Source organism: Armigeres subalbatus, chromosome 2, assembly GCF_024139115.2.
Source record: "Armigeres subalbatus isolate Guangzhou_Male chromosome 2, GZ_Asu_2, whole genome shotgun sequence".
In the NCBI taxonomy this organism is placed as follows: Eukaryota; Metazoa; Arthropoda; class Insecta; order Diptera; family Culicidae; genus Armigeres; species Armigeres subalbatus.
The window spans coordinates 168306664-168322024 of record NC_085140.1 but is presented as its reverse complement, the minus strand read 5'-3'; the positions used below and the strand labels follow the sequence as shown (position 1 = coordinate 168322024).

The following is a 15361-nucleotide window of genomic DNA, read 5'->3' as shown; positions in this document are numbered from 1 at the left end:
AATTCGTGAAAAAGAATTCCCTCCAGAATATGTGGGGTGTGATTTCCTGAGAATTCGGGAATATGAAATACCTGAGTTGAAAGGGGTTCTATAGATTTTTTGGTGGCAAAAGTAAGTCCTCACATCTTCTGGAGAAAGAATTCTTCAGAATTTCTGGAGGTGGAAGAAATCAGAGTACTAGTCCCTAGAATTGCTGAGGAAGAATTTTTGTAGTCCTCCGAAATCCTTGAGGAAAGATATTTCCATTTAAAAAAAAAGGTTTATCCTCAGAACTCCTGGAAAGAAATTTCCCAGAATTCTCAGAAAAGGAATAACCCTGTATTCTTGTAATATGAGGTTTGAGGAATTTCTAGAGAAGGAATTTCGCAAATTTCCTGAGGGAGGATTTTTTTCAGAACTAAAGAAGTCCACGGAATTCTTGATGACTCCAAAATACCAGGAGTGGGGAGCTCAATTCTCCACTATTATAAGAGGGGCCTTCAAGAATTCCGAAATTTGAAGATGGAATTTTCCAGAATTCCAGCAGAAGGAATTGTAGTGATAGCATTAGATATATGTAAAAAAAAATCTCCTTTCATAAGTTACCCTAATATCAAAACATACACTGATTTGGTTACAGCAACTCTAATGTGACTAAATTTTGTTACAAATGAGTTACTGTAACTACACTATAACAGTCACGATAGGAATTTTTCATGAAAAGCTTCCTGAAAATGGTACCAAGAGGATTTCTTAGGTTAGCACCCATTAGGGGATCCCGATGTCCCGATCTCCATCTCACTGAATATATATTCATCTCATTGCGAAACAAAGAAATACATCACCAATTTTGTCGATTCTTTTTGTCAACATGCGTGCTCACTGCTGCAAAAAATCACAAAAATAAGAAACATATCAAATTGCTTTCCATTGCTTTGTTTTTGATGGGATGAATATCGGAGCCATGGGATAAATTCCCGGAGCAGTTCCCCTATGTCAAAAGGTGTTCGCTAATATTACTAGCTCTTTCGTGTGTGAAAATGGCTGTATATTGGTTTTTACATTGCCTAAAATGCTACGCTGATCAACGTATCACACTCTCTGATAGCACATGACTTCAAAATGTCTGTCATCAGTAATAAAATAGGATTTCTTAAAAAACGGATTAATCCATGGTGCCTTTCTCGTGCAAAAACATATTTAAAAAATATGAGAAAGGCAAAAATATGAATGAGTGTTTTTTAGCATGTTTTGTGCATAAAAATAGTATTTTGGCCATAACTTCTGATCCATAGCCCGATCTGGCCAATTTTCAATAGCAAACAATGGTACAAGACTCACAGTCGAATGAATCCTGTTACGAGTAATTTGGACAACGCTAAGTTCTTAAAAATTTGTACACATACACACATGATGCCGCTGTTTTTTAGAAAATTATTCTTTTCAAATTATCTCGCCCTATTCTTGCACGAATATTTTATCCATAATGCCACTATGTGCTGTGCAAACTCGTTGAAAACAGATGGCGATAAATTAAAATCAAAGAGATGGAATACTTCGTTGGATTTTGACGAAGTAGATCGCACTGGATCACGTTGACCATAACGACTATTTCGAGCACTGACTCAGCGGGCGCATAGAAGCATAAACATCAACAGAGTTTGTTACTGACAAACGCACCTCACTACAAGCTTTTATCAGAACCCAAACGGGATATAACGGGATGAAAATTTAGCAACAAAATTGTCTTCTTTTCTGTTGTTGACAAAATTGTTCGGATCTTTGTCATTATTATCCCCGACAAAAACAAAATTTTCTCTTTGGTTCTCTTTTGTTGCTTGTTTCGCATGCGTGTCTAAGAAATATTGATTCCCTGTTGAGTATAGTCGGAGAGTCGAGGATTTTTGCGTTGAACATCTAAAGTAGCCAGCCCAAGCAGACGACTGCGGTTTTCGTAAGGAGTGAAATGTTGAAGGAAGATTGCGTAAAGCAAACAGATTCGATCAAGAATAGATCGATCAAGGGCACAGTAGAGCGATCGCAGGCAATGTCACGAAATGCTTTGGCGATTTTCATTATACAGCCAAATTATCGGTTTGCCTTAGAAATCAGGTTATCGTAGTCCCAAATCTCTGAGACACTGCACTCGATCAAGAACTCTTCCAGACAGCGTGTAATTAAAGATGATAGGATATCGTTTCCTGCTGAACGTTATTCTTTGACATTTGTGGATACTGAGTGACAGGCATTCTCGCGAGCACCCCTCCTCAAAGCGGGTTACAAGCATTTGTAGTTGAATGCAGTCATCAAGACTTTTAACAACAATGTAGATATTGGTGTCATCAGCATACAAAGGTCGCACTCCAGCTGTTAGCACAAGTGTCACGTCGTTGATGAATATTGAAAACAATAATGATCCTAGGTTACTTCCTTGTGGTACACCAGATGAAGAAAAAAAGGGACCCAAACGAGATGACCCGACTTTCGAACGCAATGTTCTATCCATCAGGTCAGATCGGAACCAATCAACGCACGCAGTGGAAACGCACAACCTCTCCAGTTTACTAAGTAGAATACGATGATCCACTCTGTTGAAAGCTGCCTTGGGATCTAAATATACATCATCCACTTGCATCCCTACGTCAAGAGCCTCAATACGAGTTGTTGTGAATTCAGCCAAATTGGTCGCGACTGATCTATAGCAAAACCTTCTGAACAAATTAAGCAAACCGGCCTTCCTTTTTTCAACGTGTACGTAAACTACTCGTGCCAATCTTTATCAAAAACGCAATTTTCCACAACAACCTTTTGTATCTTTGGATCGCAAAATGCAAAATTATTAAAAATATTATTGATTTAAAACTTATGAAGCGGGCTTGGTAGTTATGTGGCTACTGCTTCTGCCTCATATGCAAGAGGATGTGGGTTCAATCCCAGGTTCGTTCCATTCTCCTACTTTGTATCTTTCTCTATATTTCTCATGTTCTAGCAATCGCTAGAACTGGAAATGGACTTCCATACCGTTTCCATTTCTATTCCTATACCTTCAACTTGAGTATTATAGTAGTAACCTGCTAGAATTGGAAATGAACTATAAAGTTCGTTTCCTACATCCAATTAGAAATTCCATCAGTTGCGTTCTCCCTTCTATCACATTGGCAGCTCGTTAACCAAGACGGACCTCTGCCTCTCGAATGTAACCCAAAAATTCCAATAAATTCCGTATGAACTCGTGGCAAGTGCAGGGGTATATTCGGCTTGCAGTGGGCGAGTGATTGCATCATCATTTCCTCCCCCTTCCCTGCATTGACTTGCATTCTGAAGTGGCAGGCGCCAGTATGACCTAACCTAATGAGATCACCAGTACTTGTACATTGAAGATGTGTGCTAGTCCCAAGCAAACATCTGTTGGTTCTCTGTGCAAGAACAGCTGATCTGGTCATAATGGAGTAGCAACTACGAGCAGTCAATCAAGCTCAAGCTTTGATTTAAAACTTACGTTATTTAATAATAATAATAATCTTAATCTATATACATAAAAATGAATTTCTGTCTGTCTGAACCTTATAGACTCGGAAACTACTGAACCGATCGGCGTGAAAATTTGTATGCAGAGGTTTTTGGGGCCGGGGAAGGTTCCTATGATGGTTCGAGACATCTCCCCGCTTTGGAAAGGGGGTTCCCATACAAATGAAACTGAAATTTCTCGATAATTCGAGAACTAATAAGAGAATAAATCAATTTTAGGCGAAATGAAGTTCGTCGGGTCTGCTAGTGAATAATAAAAAAAAAACTGCTCGAGCCAGTTAGGGCCGGGCGGGCCGAATCTGAATTTATTTTTCCACAAAAAATAGAGCCGATGGCCGCGTCTGGCCCGTACGTTGGGCAGCCCTGCACTAGACCACCTAGCTCGTCTTGAGTAAACACCACAAACAAATTCACAAAAAAAATAAAGTGATATTTAGAAAGTTCAGGTAAACCGGTAAAAAAATATTGGGTGTAGTAGAGTGATGTTCTATAGAGCATTACCAATTCAAAAGTATTACCCGTAGAACGCTTCGTTGATCATACAGACCTTCAATATCAATAGTTTGCAGTACAAAAGATGTCCTCAGCAATACTGTGGCATGTTTATAATAACGAAATGCTGTCGTATGGACTTATTTTAACTCAAAAGTAAGACAAGTGTCCCGTAGATCAAATAGTTTGGAGTACCATAGGTATCCTGGATATAATGTGACATGTTCGTAAAGGAAAAGATAGCATATAACTACTTTATCTCAAAATATGGAAAAGATCCCTATAACGTTTTGCTTTGTCGATTACGACCAAGTTTAGAAGTCTAGACAATTAGCATTAGCATTGAGCAATCCGCACAAATTCGTTATATCAATGACAAATGACAATATCTGCAATAATTTTGTTATAAGTAATCTGTCCCGGATGAAGAAAAGAATGTTCCATGATCGTCTTAACATTATATACATTATAACACAACATGATATAATAATTATGAATAGCAATACTTGTTATGCTAACATTGTTCTTTTCAATAACATAATTGCTAATAATTTTTGTTATATTCATCACTTTCCATCTTTAGTAACGGTTTTGTTAAATCTAAAAGGAATTTTGTTACAATTTTCATTATTTAACTATAAATCGTACATGTTTTATAACAACCTCTGTTAATAAAAAAAAGCTGTAACAGAAAAACAAGTTCTGATGAAAATCTGTAACCATCTACTGATCGGGATGTGGCACATGCCTGGACTATTGTATGAGAGTAGCATCACTTTCATCCGTTACCACAGATATTACTTAAGAAAGACGCAGAGAACTCTACGACCTTTCATAGGTGCCACAGGTGGTTTTGGAATTGTTAGTATGAAAGGTTATAACAGTTGGAATCGTTTTGGTAAAACGTGAAGCACAGAACGAACAGAGAAATACAATGTAGGAAAAGGACGAGCCTGGAATTGAACCGACAACCTCCTGCCTATAAAGCAGAAGCGACAGCCACTAGACCACCGACCCTAGCAGCACAAGTTAAGCGAATTTGGTTGCATCAACTTAGTTGTGACTAAATCTGGTCATATATGAGTTGCTATGAACTATGCGTAACATGTGTACTGCTCGGGGAGCTCGTCAAGTAGAGCATTTGGGCAATTATTATCAAAATGCTACAGACAGAATAGTTCAATTTTTCATGCATAGTTTTTCTCATTCTTTTCATGGATGCTCTGATTCCGCTTAATATTAACTCATTAGGACAGAGCAGGACTACTTTACATTATTGATTTTCTTAAAAAAATAAATAAAATAAACTCTCGGAATATTAAATTTATTAAGACGGAATGCATCAACGTCATCAACGAATCAATAATGTATCAGAATTGTAATAATGGAAATTTGACAGAAAATTACGTCAAAAATTTTTGTTTTTAAAATGTTCAAACTAGACCCCGATTTATCCAAAGAAAGTTGTTAATCATTCTTGAATAATACGTTTTTGACATTTTTTTTCCACAACTTCTGTGCCATGTGATGTTGATGTATCTAAAGACAAATTGTGGCTTTATGAGTCAAATTACATGACAACTTACGCAATTCCTCTAAAACTAGTTCACTACCAATCAATCGTACCACGTTACTCATAAATCAAAAATTAGCATTCGACCAAATGTTTCTTCGACGTAATTCGATCAAACAATACTTGAGACAATATCATTCAACCAAATGGTGCAGATTGAAAAACACAACGTTAAGAAGCAGCAAAATATTATATATGAAAGATCGCATGAATGTGATTCAAACTGATATAACACAAAGTTTCCACAAATAACAAAAATAAGCGAACGTAGAAAAAGTATTGAATATCAAAAACCAAATATTAATAATGTACAAGTAACACTAAAACACCAGCAATATTTTCTAGCAAATGTTCTGTTCGATTCGATTATTTAAGTTAAATTAGTTAGTTTATTTAGATATCCCCGCTTTCTTGTAAAACGCATTCCCATTACAAGTTATCAGCAGCGCTTCATACAGAGATATTATTTACCCTATCAAACGATCTATCAAAAACATTATTCAGAATAGCTTATTTATTGCATAGCTGCATTTTCGTGAGATAGCTCAATAGTTATTAAACTTAATCAACTATCCAATATTGGTATCATACTGCACTAGAAAAAAAACCGAATCCACCATCAGAAACCATTCGAAACTCGCTTGCAAAGCATCTAAAATGATTAGCAATATATTTCCGTAATTCTTCGCTTCTAGTTTTATCGATTATAATAATTTGCAAGATAATAAATCCATCAGGAAAATATTGCTGGTCGTTAAAGGATGGTTAGTTTTACTTAGAATTAGTGTTCAACCCGATCGTTTAGAAGTAAAGTTAGATCACACCGTTTCTGTACCGCATCAAACATATATAATCGCAGTTGATTCATGAAACTTCTTGCCAGGTGAACAAAGTGACGGGATGGAATCCCCAGCAGAATCGTTGGTTGCTACACCCTTGGCCGCCAGACGACGCCAGCCACCGTTATCTTCCAGGCTCGCTGAGCTGAATGAAGAGCTACGAGCCGAATCACCGAGTATGATAAACAGTTTTAGCGATTACCTTAGATAGCCAATCTTCCTATGCTAAACAACCCGCCAATATGTCTGACATGCCTTAGGGCTACCTTTCGATGTCGTAAAACCACAAACCGTAATCTTACACACTCTATCGGTCCCGTAGAACACTAGACTAAAGTAACCTCCCGGTGTCATGCTGAATATTGTAAAAAGAACCCTATTGAATACTACTACCACAACATCTACACACATTGTTGTATGCACTCATATCAAAGGTAGATTTAAGCAAATGCGAAACATTCCAATATGAAAAAAAAATGGCAACCGAAGGCTGTAATAAGTAAAGTCCTAACTTTGGAGGCGCATAGTGGACAAACAAAGTATCCAGCGAAGAACAAAGAGTCCAAGACTCCAGCTTAGATAGGGTTGTAAATAACGAATACGTATTTTCGAGAACGTGCTAACAAATGGGAGATATCAACAAGCAGCAACAATCAACACTATTCTTAGCGATTTCAACTCTTTAGAACAACCCTTCATGATCTAACTTAAGTGCGATGCAACAAGCTTTTTGAAAGAAATCTATCATGAAACTAGTTTATATTTGTGTTGCAATCCATAGGGACAAAATGAGCTTAAATATCTAATTAGAAGATTACAAAATACACCAATTAAGGGTTTTAATTATCGCAAGCAATAGGTCCGGGTTTGAACTGTGTGAGCTGTATGTATAGCTTTAAAATCTTATAGCTTTGGGAATGTTTTTGGTTTAGAAATCTGGTCGTTAAAAGATTGAAATCAAGCCCAATAAATGCTGTGCTCAAACCAATTGTAACTAATTTTTTTAATCTTGTAAATTTGATTGATGATGCACATGATTTGAAAAACGTCATATTTTTTAAAATATTAGCCAAATTAGCCCAATATAAATACTCTGACGGATTAACTTTGTTTGGCAATGAACTTAAAATGTTGCGTCCGTCTAAAAATGTTCAACTGTGCATTAAAAATTGATTATCCTGTTGACTTCTTTGAAGATCGCTGTAGTACGCTAAGAATTGAAAACAGGGAGAGTGATAAACATGTTTTAAATTACTTATTACACACGAATCACTACGTCCATTGAGTTGAACTATTCGCATCTTGCAGGGCAGTTTGATCTCCATTTATCAAATAGTGGAAGGTTTTCCAGCGCCGGGCTCCTCCAAATAACAAACACTTTTCAAAATGGTACTGGTGCTGGGAGAGGAGCTTCCATAATTTTTTGTTGGGATATTATTTAAAGGTCCTTCAATCTTCATGAAACAGCAGATCCTTATGGTGCAAGCTTTGCTCAAAATATTCGATTGAAGAAAATTAACTCAAAATTACTTTTAATTTATTTGTAAGGTTTGAATCAATTGAAAAATAGAATTTCTGATTATATGGAGTTTAGCACTATAAGCCATATTTTAAATAACGACCATAATCATCAAATTGTAATGAGAAATCATTTTCAGTATCGGGCAGCTGTCCCCTAGATCCGGACAGAGAGACATTTCATATGAGCAAATAGCCATAGTTTACACCCGTCTTGTTGAACTTCCTTTGATTTAATTGTTCCTTTTTGCTAAGGTAGCAGAAAGTCACAGAAATAAGCAGAACAAAAAATTAAGATGACACTGAAAAAGATGGGAGTATGGAGTATAATATGATGTAAGAAATTAAGCTGTATAATACAATAAACTTTTACTACCTACCTGGATACCTGGTTGGCTATGGATACCTATGCCTGACGTATTGCAGAGCTCCATAATCGTTGGTCTTGGGCGATGTTCCTCCAGTTTCCCCGAACGTTATGGGTCCCCAGGTCCGATCCCACCGCGTGCAGCCAGCGTGTTCGTAGCCTTCTACGAAGTCGCTGGCCCCTATCTGGTTCTCTGTTGAATATTGCTTTCACTATTCTTTCTTCCGTTATTAAGTGACAATCCTACTGAAGTCTGCCGTATTTTATACGATTCACAATATCTTCTTCTTGCCTTTCTCGTATTTATACTTGATACAGCTCATGGGTCTGCGCCACACACCATTTTCTAGTATCCCTCCGAGTATTGTACGCAGCACTTTTCGCTACAAAACTTCATGTCCATAAACGATCACTGTTAGAATTAGTGGTTTGTATAGAGAAAATTTCGTTTCCGTCTGCATGTTGCGGGAGCTAAGCTGGTACGTAATCCGTAAAAAGACCTATTCGCAGCAGCAATACGTCTTTTCACTTCACGGGAAACGTCATTGTCACATGGCACAAGCGTTCCAAGGTAAACAAATTCATCAACAACTTCAAACACATCCCCATCAAGCACCTCAGCACCAACACCACTAGCTCTTCCTCTATCTTTACCTGCCACCATGTACTTTGTCTTGGTAGAGTTAATGGTTAAGCCTATCCTCGTCGTCTCCCTCTTCAGTGGGACAAAAGCCGCCACTAATGCTCTGCGATCGATTTCGATTGATGTCGTCCCAAAGCCCGTATATGCGACCGTGTGGTGATAGTGCCGTTCCTCTGCACGCTAGCGCCCTCGAGTGCAATGTTGAACAATAAATTCGAAAGTCCATCACCCTTCTTCAAACCGCCTAAGGTCACAAACGAGGTTGGCCCTTCGTCTGCAATCCGAATACTGGATTTCGAACTATCCAGCGTTGCACGTATCAGTCTAAACAGTTTCGTCGGAAAACCATGTTCGGACATTATCTGCCACAGCTCATTTCTTTTCACTGAACCGTACGCTGTTTTGAAATCAATGAACAGATGGTAGGTCTGCACTCCTGAAATTTATCAAGGATCATTTGCCGGCTAAACATCTGATCCGTCGTTGATCAGCCCTCACGAAAACCTGCCTGGTATGATGGTTGCCGATGAAGGACTCCTTAAGCGGTCTCAGGATTTTGTACGCCGAGTTCAGAAGGGTAATCCTTCTGTAATTGGCACACTCTAGTCTGTGCCCTTTCTTACAGATTGGGCATATGAAGCCATCCAACCAACCAGCAGGCAGTTTTTTATCCTCCCATGGATAATGTGGTGGATTGATTGATGCAGCTGCTCACTTCCGTGTTTAAGAAGCTCGACCAGCTTGACCGTCGCCGACTATGTCCATCCTGCTCCCTAATACACCTTCATTTTCATAAGCTTTTACTAACACTTTACAATATCTGCAATTCAATTTGAAAATATTACTATGCTATGCTAAATGTAAAAATATCTGTAAACATGTGATGAACTTATTATATAATTAAAAAACACTATGATAAAGTGATTAAAGAATGTAAAAACATTGCCATACCTTTATTTTCTCTCCCTACAAACATTATCACATGTGATTATAGTAAAAACATCCGTTTGCAACACCGTTTGGACAGTTTCCTGTTTTCACTGAGATCGCTACCCCAGGGCCGATGATTTCTGCTCCCGTTTTTGTTCCAATTTTCTACACTACTAAAAATCCACACATATTTATTGGCAAAAATCCATAGATTTAACTTATGATGTATATCAGCGCACACATAACCATTCTCCACGCGAACTACTAATAAAATATATATCCAAATAAACTTTATGTGTGGTCTCAAATTAGCAATTATTTAATCTATGTGTGGTTTTATATCGATTATATTAGAGTGGAGCTATTGCAAAAATGTATAACGGCGACACATATATCTTATATAGATATTTTTGGCAGTGTAGCCATCCGTATAAAATGTTATAGAACCGTTATGAATAGTGGGACCTCTGACTTTCCAATCCATAAGTGATGTCTTATATATTTTTTAAGAAATGTCGTAGTCCCCAAAGGGTTCCATTCAGTCTCCAATAAAAATCCATCATTCATTTTGGAAATTTTGTGGAATACATTGAAAATGAGAAATTGCAGTACTGGCTAAGGCCAAAGGTAAATTTTAGAACACATTACATTCTCTCTGATTTGATAAATTATCCCAATTTTTCCCTCAATTTTATCATCATTTGCAAAGATTCCCGGGATAACTCTGGTGCTGTGGAATACTTTTGTGTCACTATTTTCCGGTTCAGCTGCTTTAGTGATTTTAACAATATTTCCAATTCTTTTGGATTTCCTCAGGAAATTCTTTGGAACTTCTTCGGGAAACTCTTAGAAATTTCCTCGGGAAAATCTTAGGAATTTCCTGGGGAAATTCTTCGCAATTTCCTCGGGAAATTCTTCGGAATTTCATCGGGAAATTCTTCCGAATTTCTTCGGAATTTAATCGGGAAATTCTTCGGAATTTCCTAGGAAAATTCTTTGGAAATTCCTCGGAATATTCTTTGGAATTTCCTCTGAAAAGTCTCTGGAATTTCCTCAGAAAATTATTTGAAATTCTTTGGAATATCCTCGGGAAATTCTTTGAAATTTACTCGGAAAATTATTTGCTAATACCTCGGGAAATTCTTTTGGATTTCCTCGGGAAATTATTTGGAAATACCTCGGGAAATTCTTTGAAGTTCCTCGGGAAATTATTCGAGTTTCCTCGGGAAATTCTTTTGAATTTCCTCGGGAAACTCTTTGGAATTTCCTCGGTAAGTTATTTGGAATCTCCTAAGTTCGAAAGTTCTTTGGAATTTCCCTATAAAATTCTTTTGAATTTCCTCGGGAAGTTCTTTAGAATTTCCTCGGGGAATTCTTCGTAATTTCCTCTGGAAATTCTTTGGGATTTTCTTCTGGAAATCCTTTAGGATTTCCTTCTGGAAATCCTTTGGAATTTCCTCGCAAAATTCTTTGGATTTTTCTCGGGAAACTCTTTGGAATTTCCTCGGAAATTCTTTGGGATTTTCTTCTGGAAACCCTTTGGAATTTCCTTGGGATATTCTTTGGAATTTCCTCGGTGAATTCTCTTGAATATCCTCGAGAAATCGTTTGAAATTTCCTCTGGAAATTGCTTGGAATTTTCTCGGGAAATTCTTTGGAATTTGCTTGAGAAATTCTTTGGAATTTCCTCTGGAAATTCTTTGGAATTCACTCGTGAAATTCTTTGGAATTTCCTGTGAAATTTTTGGAATTTCCTCAGGAAATTGTTTTGAATTTCCTCGAAATTTTTGTAATTTCCTCGAAATTTAATTTCCTCGTGAAATTCTTTGGAATTTCCTGAAAATTCTTTGGAATTTCGAAATTCTTTTGAATTTCCTCGAAATTGTTTGGAATTTCGAAATTTTTGAATTTCCTCGAAATTCTTTTAATTCTTCAGGAATTTCGAAATTTCCGGAAATTCTTTTGAATTTCCTCGGAAATTCTTTGGAATTTCCTCAGGAAATTCTTTTTTGAATTTCCTCTTTGGAATTTCTCGAATTTCTTCTTGAAATTCTTTTGAATTCTTTCCTCGGAAATTTTGAATTTCCTCGGAAATTGTTTGAATTTCTTTTGAAATTTGAATTTCTCAGGAATTGTTTAATTTCGGAATTTCCTTGAAATTGTTTGAATTTCCTCGAGAAATTCTTTGAATTTTCTCGAAATTTTTGAATTTCGAAATTTGATTTTGAATTTCCTCGAAATTCTTTGAAATTTCTTTGAATTTCCTGAAATTCTTTGGAATTTCCTCAGGGAAATTCTTGAAATTTCCTCGAAAATTCTTTGGAATTTCTCAGAAATTAATACTGAATTTCCTCGAAATTGTTTAAATTTCCTCGAAATTTTTGAAATTTCCTCGAAATTCTTTGGAATTTCCTCGAGAAATTATTTGAATTTCCTCGAGGAAATTTTTTGAATTTTTCGAAATTCTTTGATTTCCTCAGGAAATTCTTTGAATTTCTTGAATTTCCTCGAAATTGTTTGGAATTTCCTCGAAATTCTTTGGAATTTCCTCGGAAATTCTTTGGAATTTCCTCAGGAAATTTTGAATTTCCTCGGAAATTCTTTGAAATTCTTTGGAATTTCCTCAGAAATTGTTTTGAATTTCCTCGAAAATTCTTTGAATTTCCTCGAAATTCTTTGGAATTTCCTCAGGAAATTTTTGGAATTTCCGAGAAATTGTTTGGAATTTCCTCGAAATTCTTTGGAATTTCCTCAGGAAATTCTTTGAATTTCCTCGAAATTCTTTGGAATTTCCTCAGGAAATTCTGGAATTCCTCGGGAAATTCTTTGGAAATTTCCTCGATTTTTCTTTGGAATTTCCTCGAGAAATTCTTTGGAATTTCCTCAGGAAATTGTTTGGAATTTGTTCGGGAAATTCTTTGGGATTTCTTCGAAATTCTTTGAATTTCTCGAAATTCTTTGAATTTCCTCTGAAATTTTTGGAATTTCCTCAGGAAATTGTTTGGAATTTCTCGAGAAATTTTGGAATTTCGAAATTCTTTGGAATTTTCTGAAATTCTTTGAAATTGAAATTCTTTTGGAATTTCCTCGAAATTCTTTGGAATTTCCTCGAATTCTTTGAAATTTCCTTTGAATTTCCTCAGGAAATTCTTTGGAATTTCATCGAAATTGTTTGAATTTCCTCGAAATTCTTTGAATTTCCTCGGGAATTTTTCGAATTCCTCAGGAAATTCTTTGGAATTTCCTCGAAATTCTTTGGAATTTCCTCGGAAATTCTTTGGAATTTCCTCGAAAATTGTTTGGAAATTTTTCCTCAAATTCTTTTGGAATTTCCTCGGGAAATAATTTTGGAATTTCCTCGAAATGCTTTGGAATTTCCTCAGAGGAATTTTTTAGAATTTCCTCAGGAAATTGTTTGAATTTCCTCAGAAATCTGTTTGGAAATTTCCTCAGGAAATTGTTTGCAAATTTCCTCAGAAATTGTTTGGAATTTCACTCAGGAAGTAACTTTTTGGAATTTCCTCAGGAAAATTCTTTGCTGAAATTTCCTCGGAAATTCTTCTTGGAAATTTCACTAGGAAATTCTTCTCGGAATTTCCTCCAGAAATTGTTTACGAATTTCCTCAGGAAGATTGTTTTAATTCCTCTGGGAATTGTTTCCTGGGGAAATTCTTCGTTCCTCGGAAATAGTTTGGAATTTCCTCAGGAAATGCTTTGGGAATTTCCTCAGGAAATTCTTTGCAGAAATTCCTCGAGGAAATTCTTCTTGGGAATTTCTTTTACAGAAATCTTTGAAATTTCCTCAAAATTGTCAAAATGTTACATTCCTCAGAATCTTGCCAATTTCCCTCTGAAATTGTTTGGAATTTCCTGGGGAAATTCTTTAAATTTCCTCGGGGAAATTCTTTGAAAATTTCCTCGGGAAATAATTTGGAATTTCCTTGAAAATTCTTTGAAATTTCTCGAAAATTCTTTGAATTTCTCGATTTGAATTTCCTCGAAATTATTTGGATTTCCTCGAAATCTTTGATTTCTCGAAATTGTTGGAATTTCCTCGAAATTTTGAATTTCCTCGAAATTTTGGAATTTCCTCAGGAAATTCTTTTGAATTTCTCGAAATTCTTGAATTTCCTCATGAAATTCTTTTATTTTCGAAATTCTTTGGATTTTCTCGAAATTCTTTTGATTTAATTCGAAATTCTTTGAATTTCTCAATTTTGAAATTCTCGATTCTTTTTTTCCTCGGATTTTTTTTAATTTCTAGGAAATCTTTGAATTTCCTCGAAATTCTTGAATTTCCTCGAAATTCTTTGAATTTCCTCGAAATTGTTTGGAATTTCCTCGAGAAATTGTTTGGAATTTCCTCAAATTCTTTGGAATTTCCTCGAAATTGTTTGGAATTTCCTGAAATTCTTGGAATTTCCTCAGAAAACTGTTTTGAATTTCTCAGGAAATTCTTTGAATTTCCTCGAAATTGTTTGAATTTCCTCGAAATTCTTTGAATTTCCTCGAAATTTTTTGAATTTCCTCGAAATTGTTTGAATTTCCTCGAAATTGTTTGAATTTCCTCACTTTGGAATTTCTCGAAATTCTTTGAAATTCTCTCAGGAAATTCTTTGGAATTTCTTTGGGAAATTCTTTGAAATTTCCTCGAGAAATTTGAATTTCCTTGGGAAATTTGAATTTCCTCGAAATTCTTTGTAATTTCTCGAAATTCTTTGAATTTCCTCATGAATTTGGAATTTTCAGGAAATTCTTTGGATTCTCGAAAGTTCTTTGATTTAATTCGGGAAATTTTGGAATTTTCTGGGTTTGAAATTGCGTCAGAATTCTTTGAATTTCCTCGATTTTTTTATTTCTCAAATTCTTTGGAATTTCCTCGAAATTCTTTGGAATTTTCGAAATTCTTTGAATTTTCGGAAATTCTTTGAAATTCTTCGGAAAATTCTTCAAATTTTTATATCATAAAGAATAAATTCTTTGGACCAGTCGCTGTTCTGATGGATTGTATTTGAATTATGGTTTGTTCCTTAATTTTAATACACGAAATTTGAATACCACTAGAAGCATTTTCTTTGAATCTTCAAAGGATGATTCAGCACATTTAAATATTTAATTTAAATTGAATGAGATGAGTTCCTGAAATTCTTATCGAGCATGCTGCTGTACTCAGGAATATTGAAATGCCGTCCAACAGGAAAAACAGACCATTCTAAATCTCAATCATAGGAAAATTATCCTCGAGAAAAAGCAATCAAAACAGAAAAATCGATAAATCTTTATTTCCTCAACTTTACAATTGCAGGCTAAACACTAAACAGCTAGAACTATGTGAATCAATTATCGGTAATATCTAGTGCTTTTGATTGATTTGTCGAAACTTTCACTCAATAAACTTTAACTGTAATATAGATTTGATCTTTGAACACAATCAGCAAGAACCAAAAACAGCTTTTATTTCACAATAATAGGAAGGAAATAGCACATCTATC

General features: G+C 35.7%; 2 protein-coding genes across 2 annotated transcripts in view; one reads left to right on the top strand and one right to left on the bottom strand.

The window, feature by feature from the left end:
* LOC134211147 (potassium voltage-gated channel protein Shab-like) overlaps positions 1-6660 on the top strand; it is an 88947-nt gene extending 82287 nt beyond the window's left edge. Inside the window, 1 exon segment of the mRNA XM_062687790.1 lies at positions 6456-6660. Coding sequence (XP_062543774.1) covers positions 6456-6622 — 167 coding nt within the window. The 3' untranslated portion in view covers positions 6623-6660.
* The window catches only part of LOC134211150 (potassium voltage-gated channel protein Shab-like), a 593106-nt gene that overhangs the window by 444087 nt on the left and 133658 nt on the right, over positions 1-15361 (bottom strand).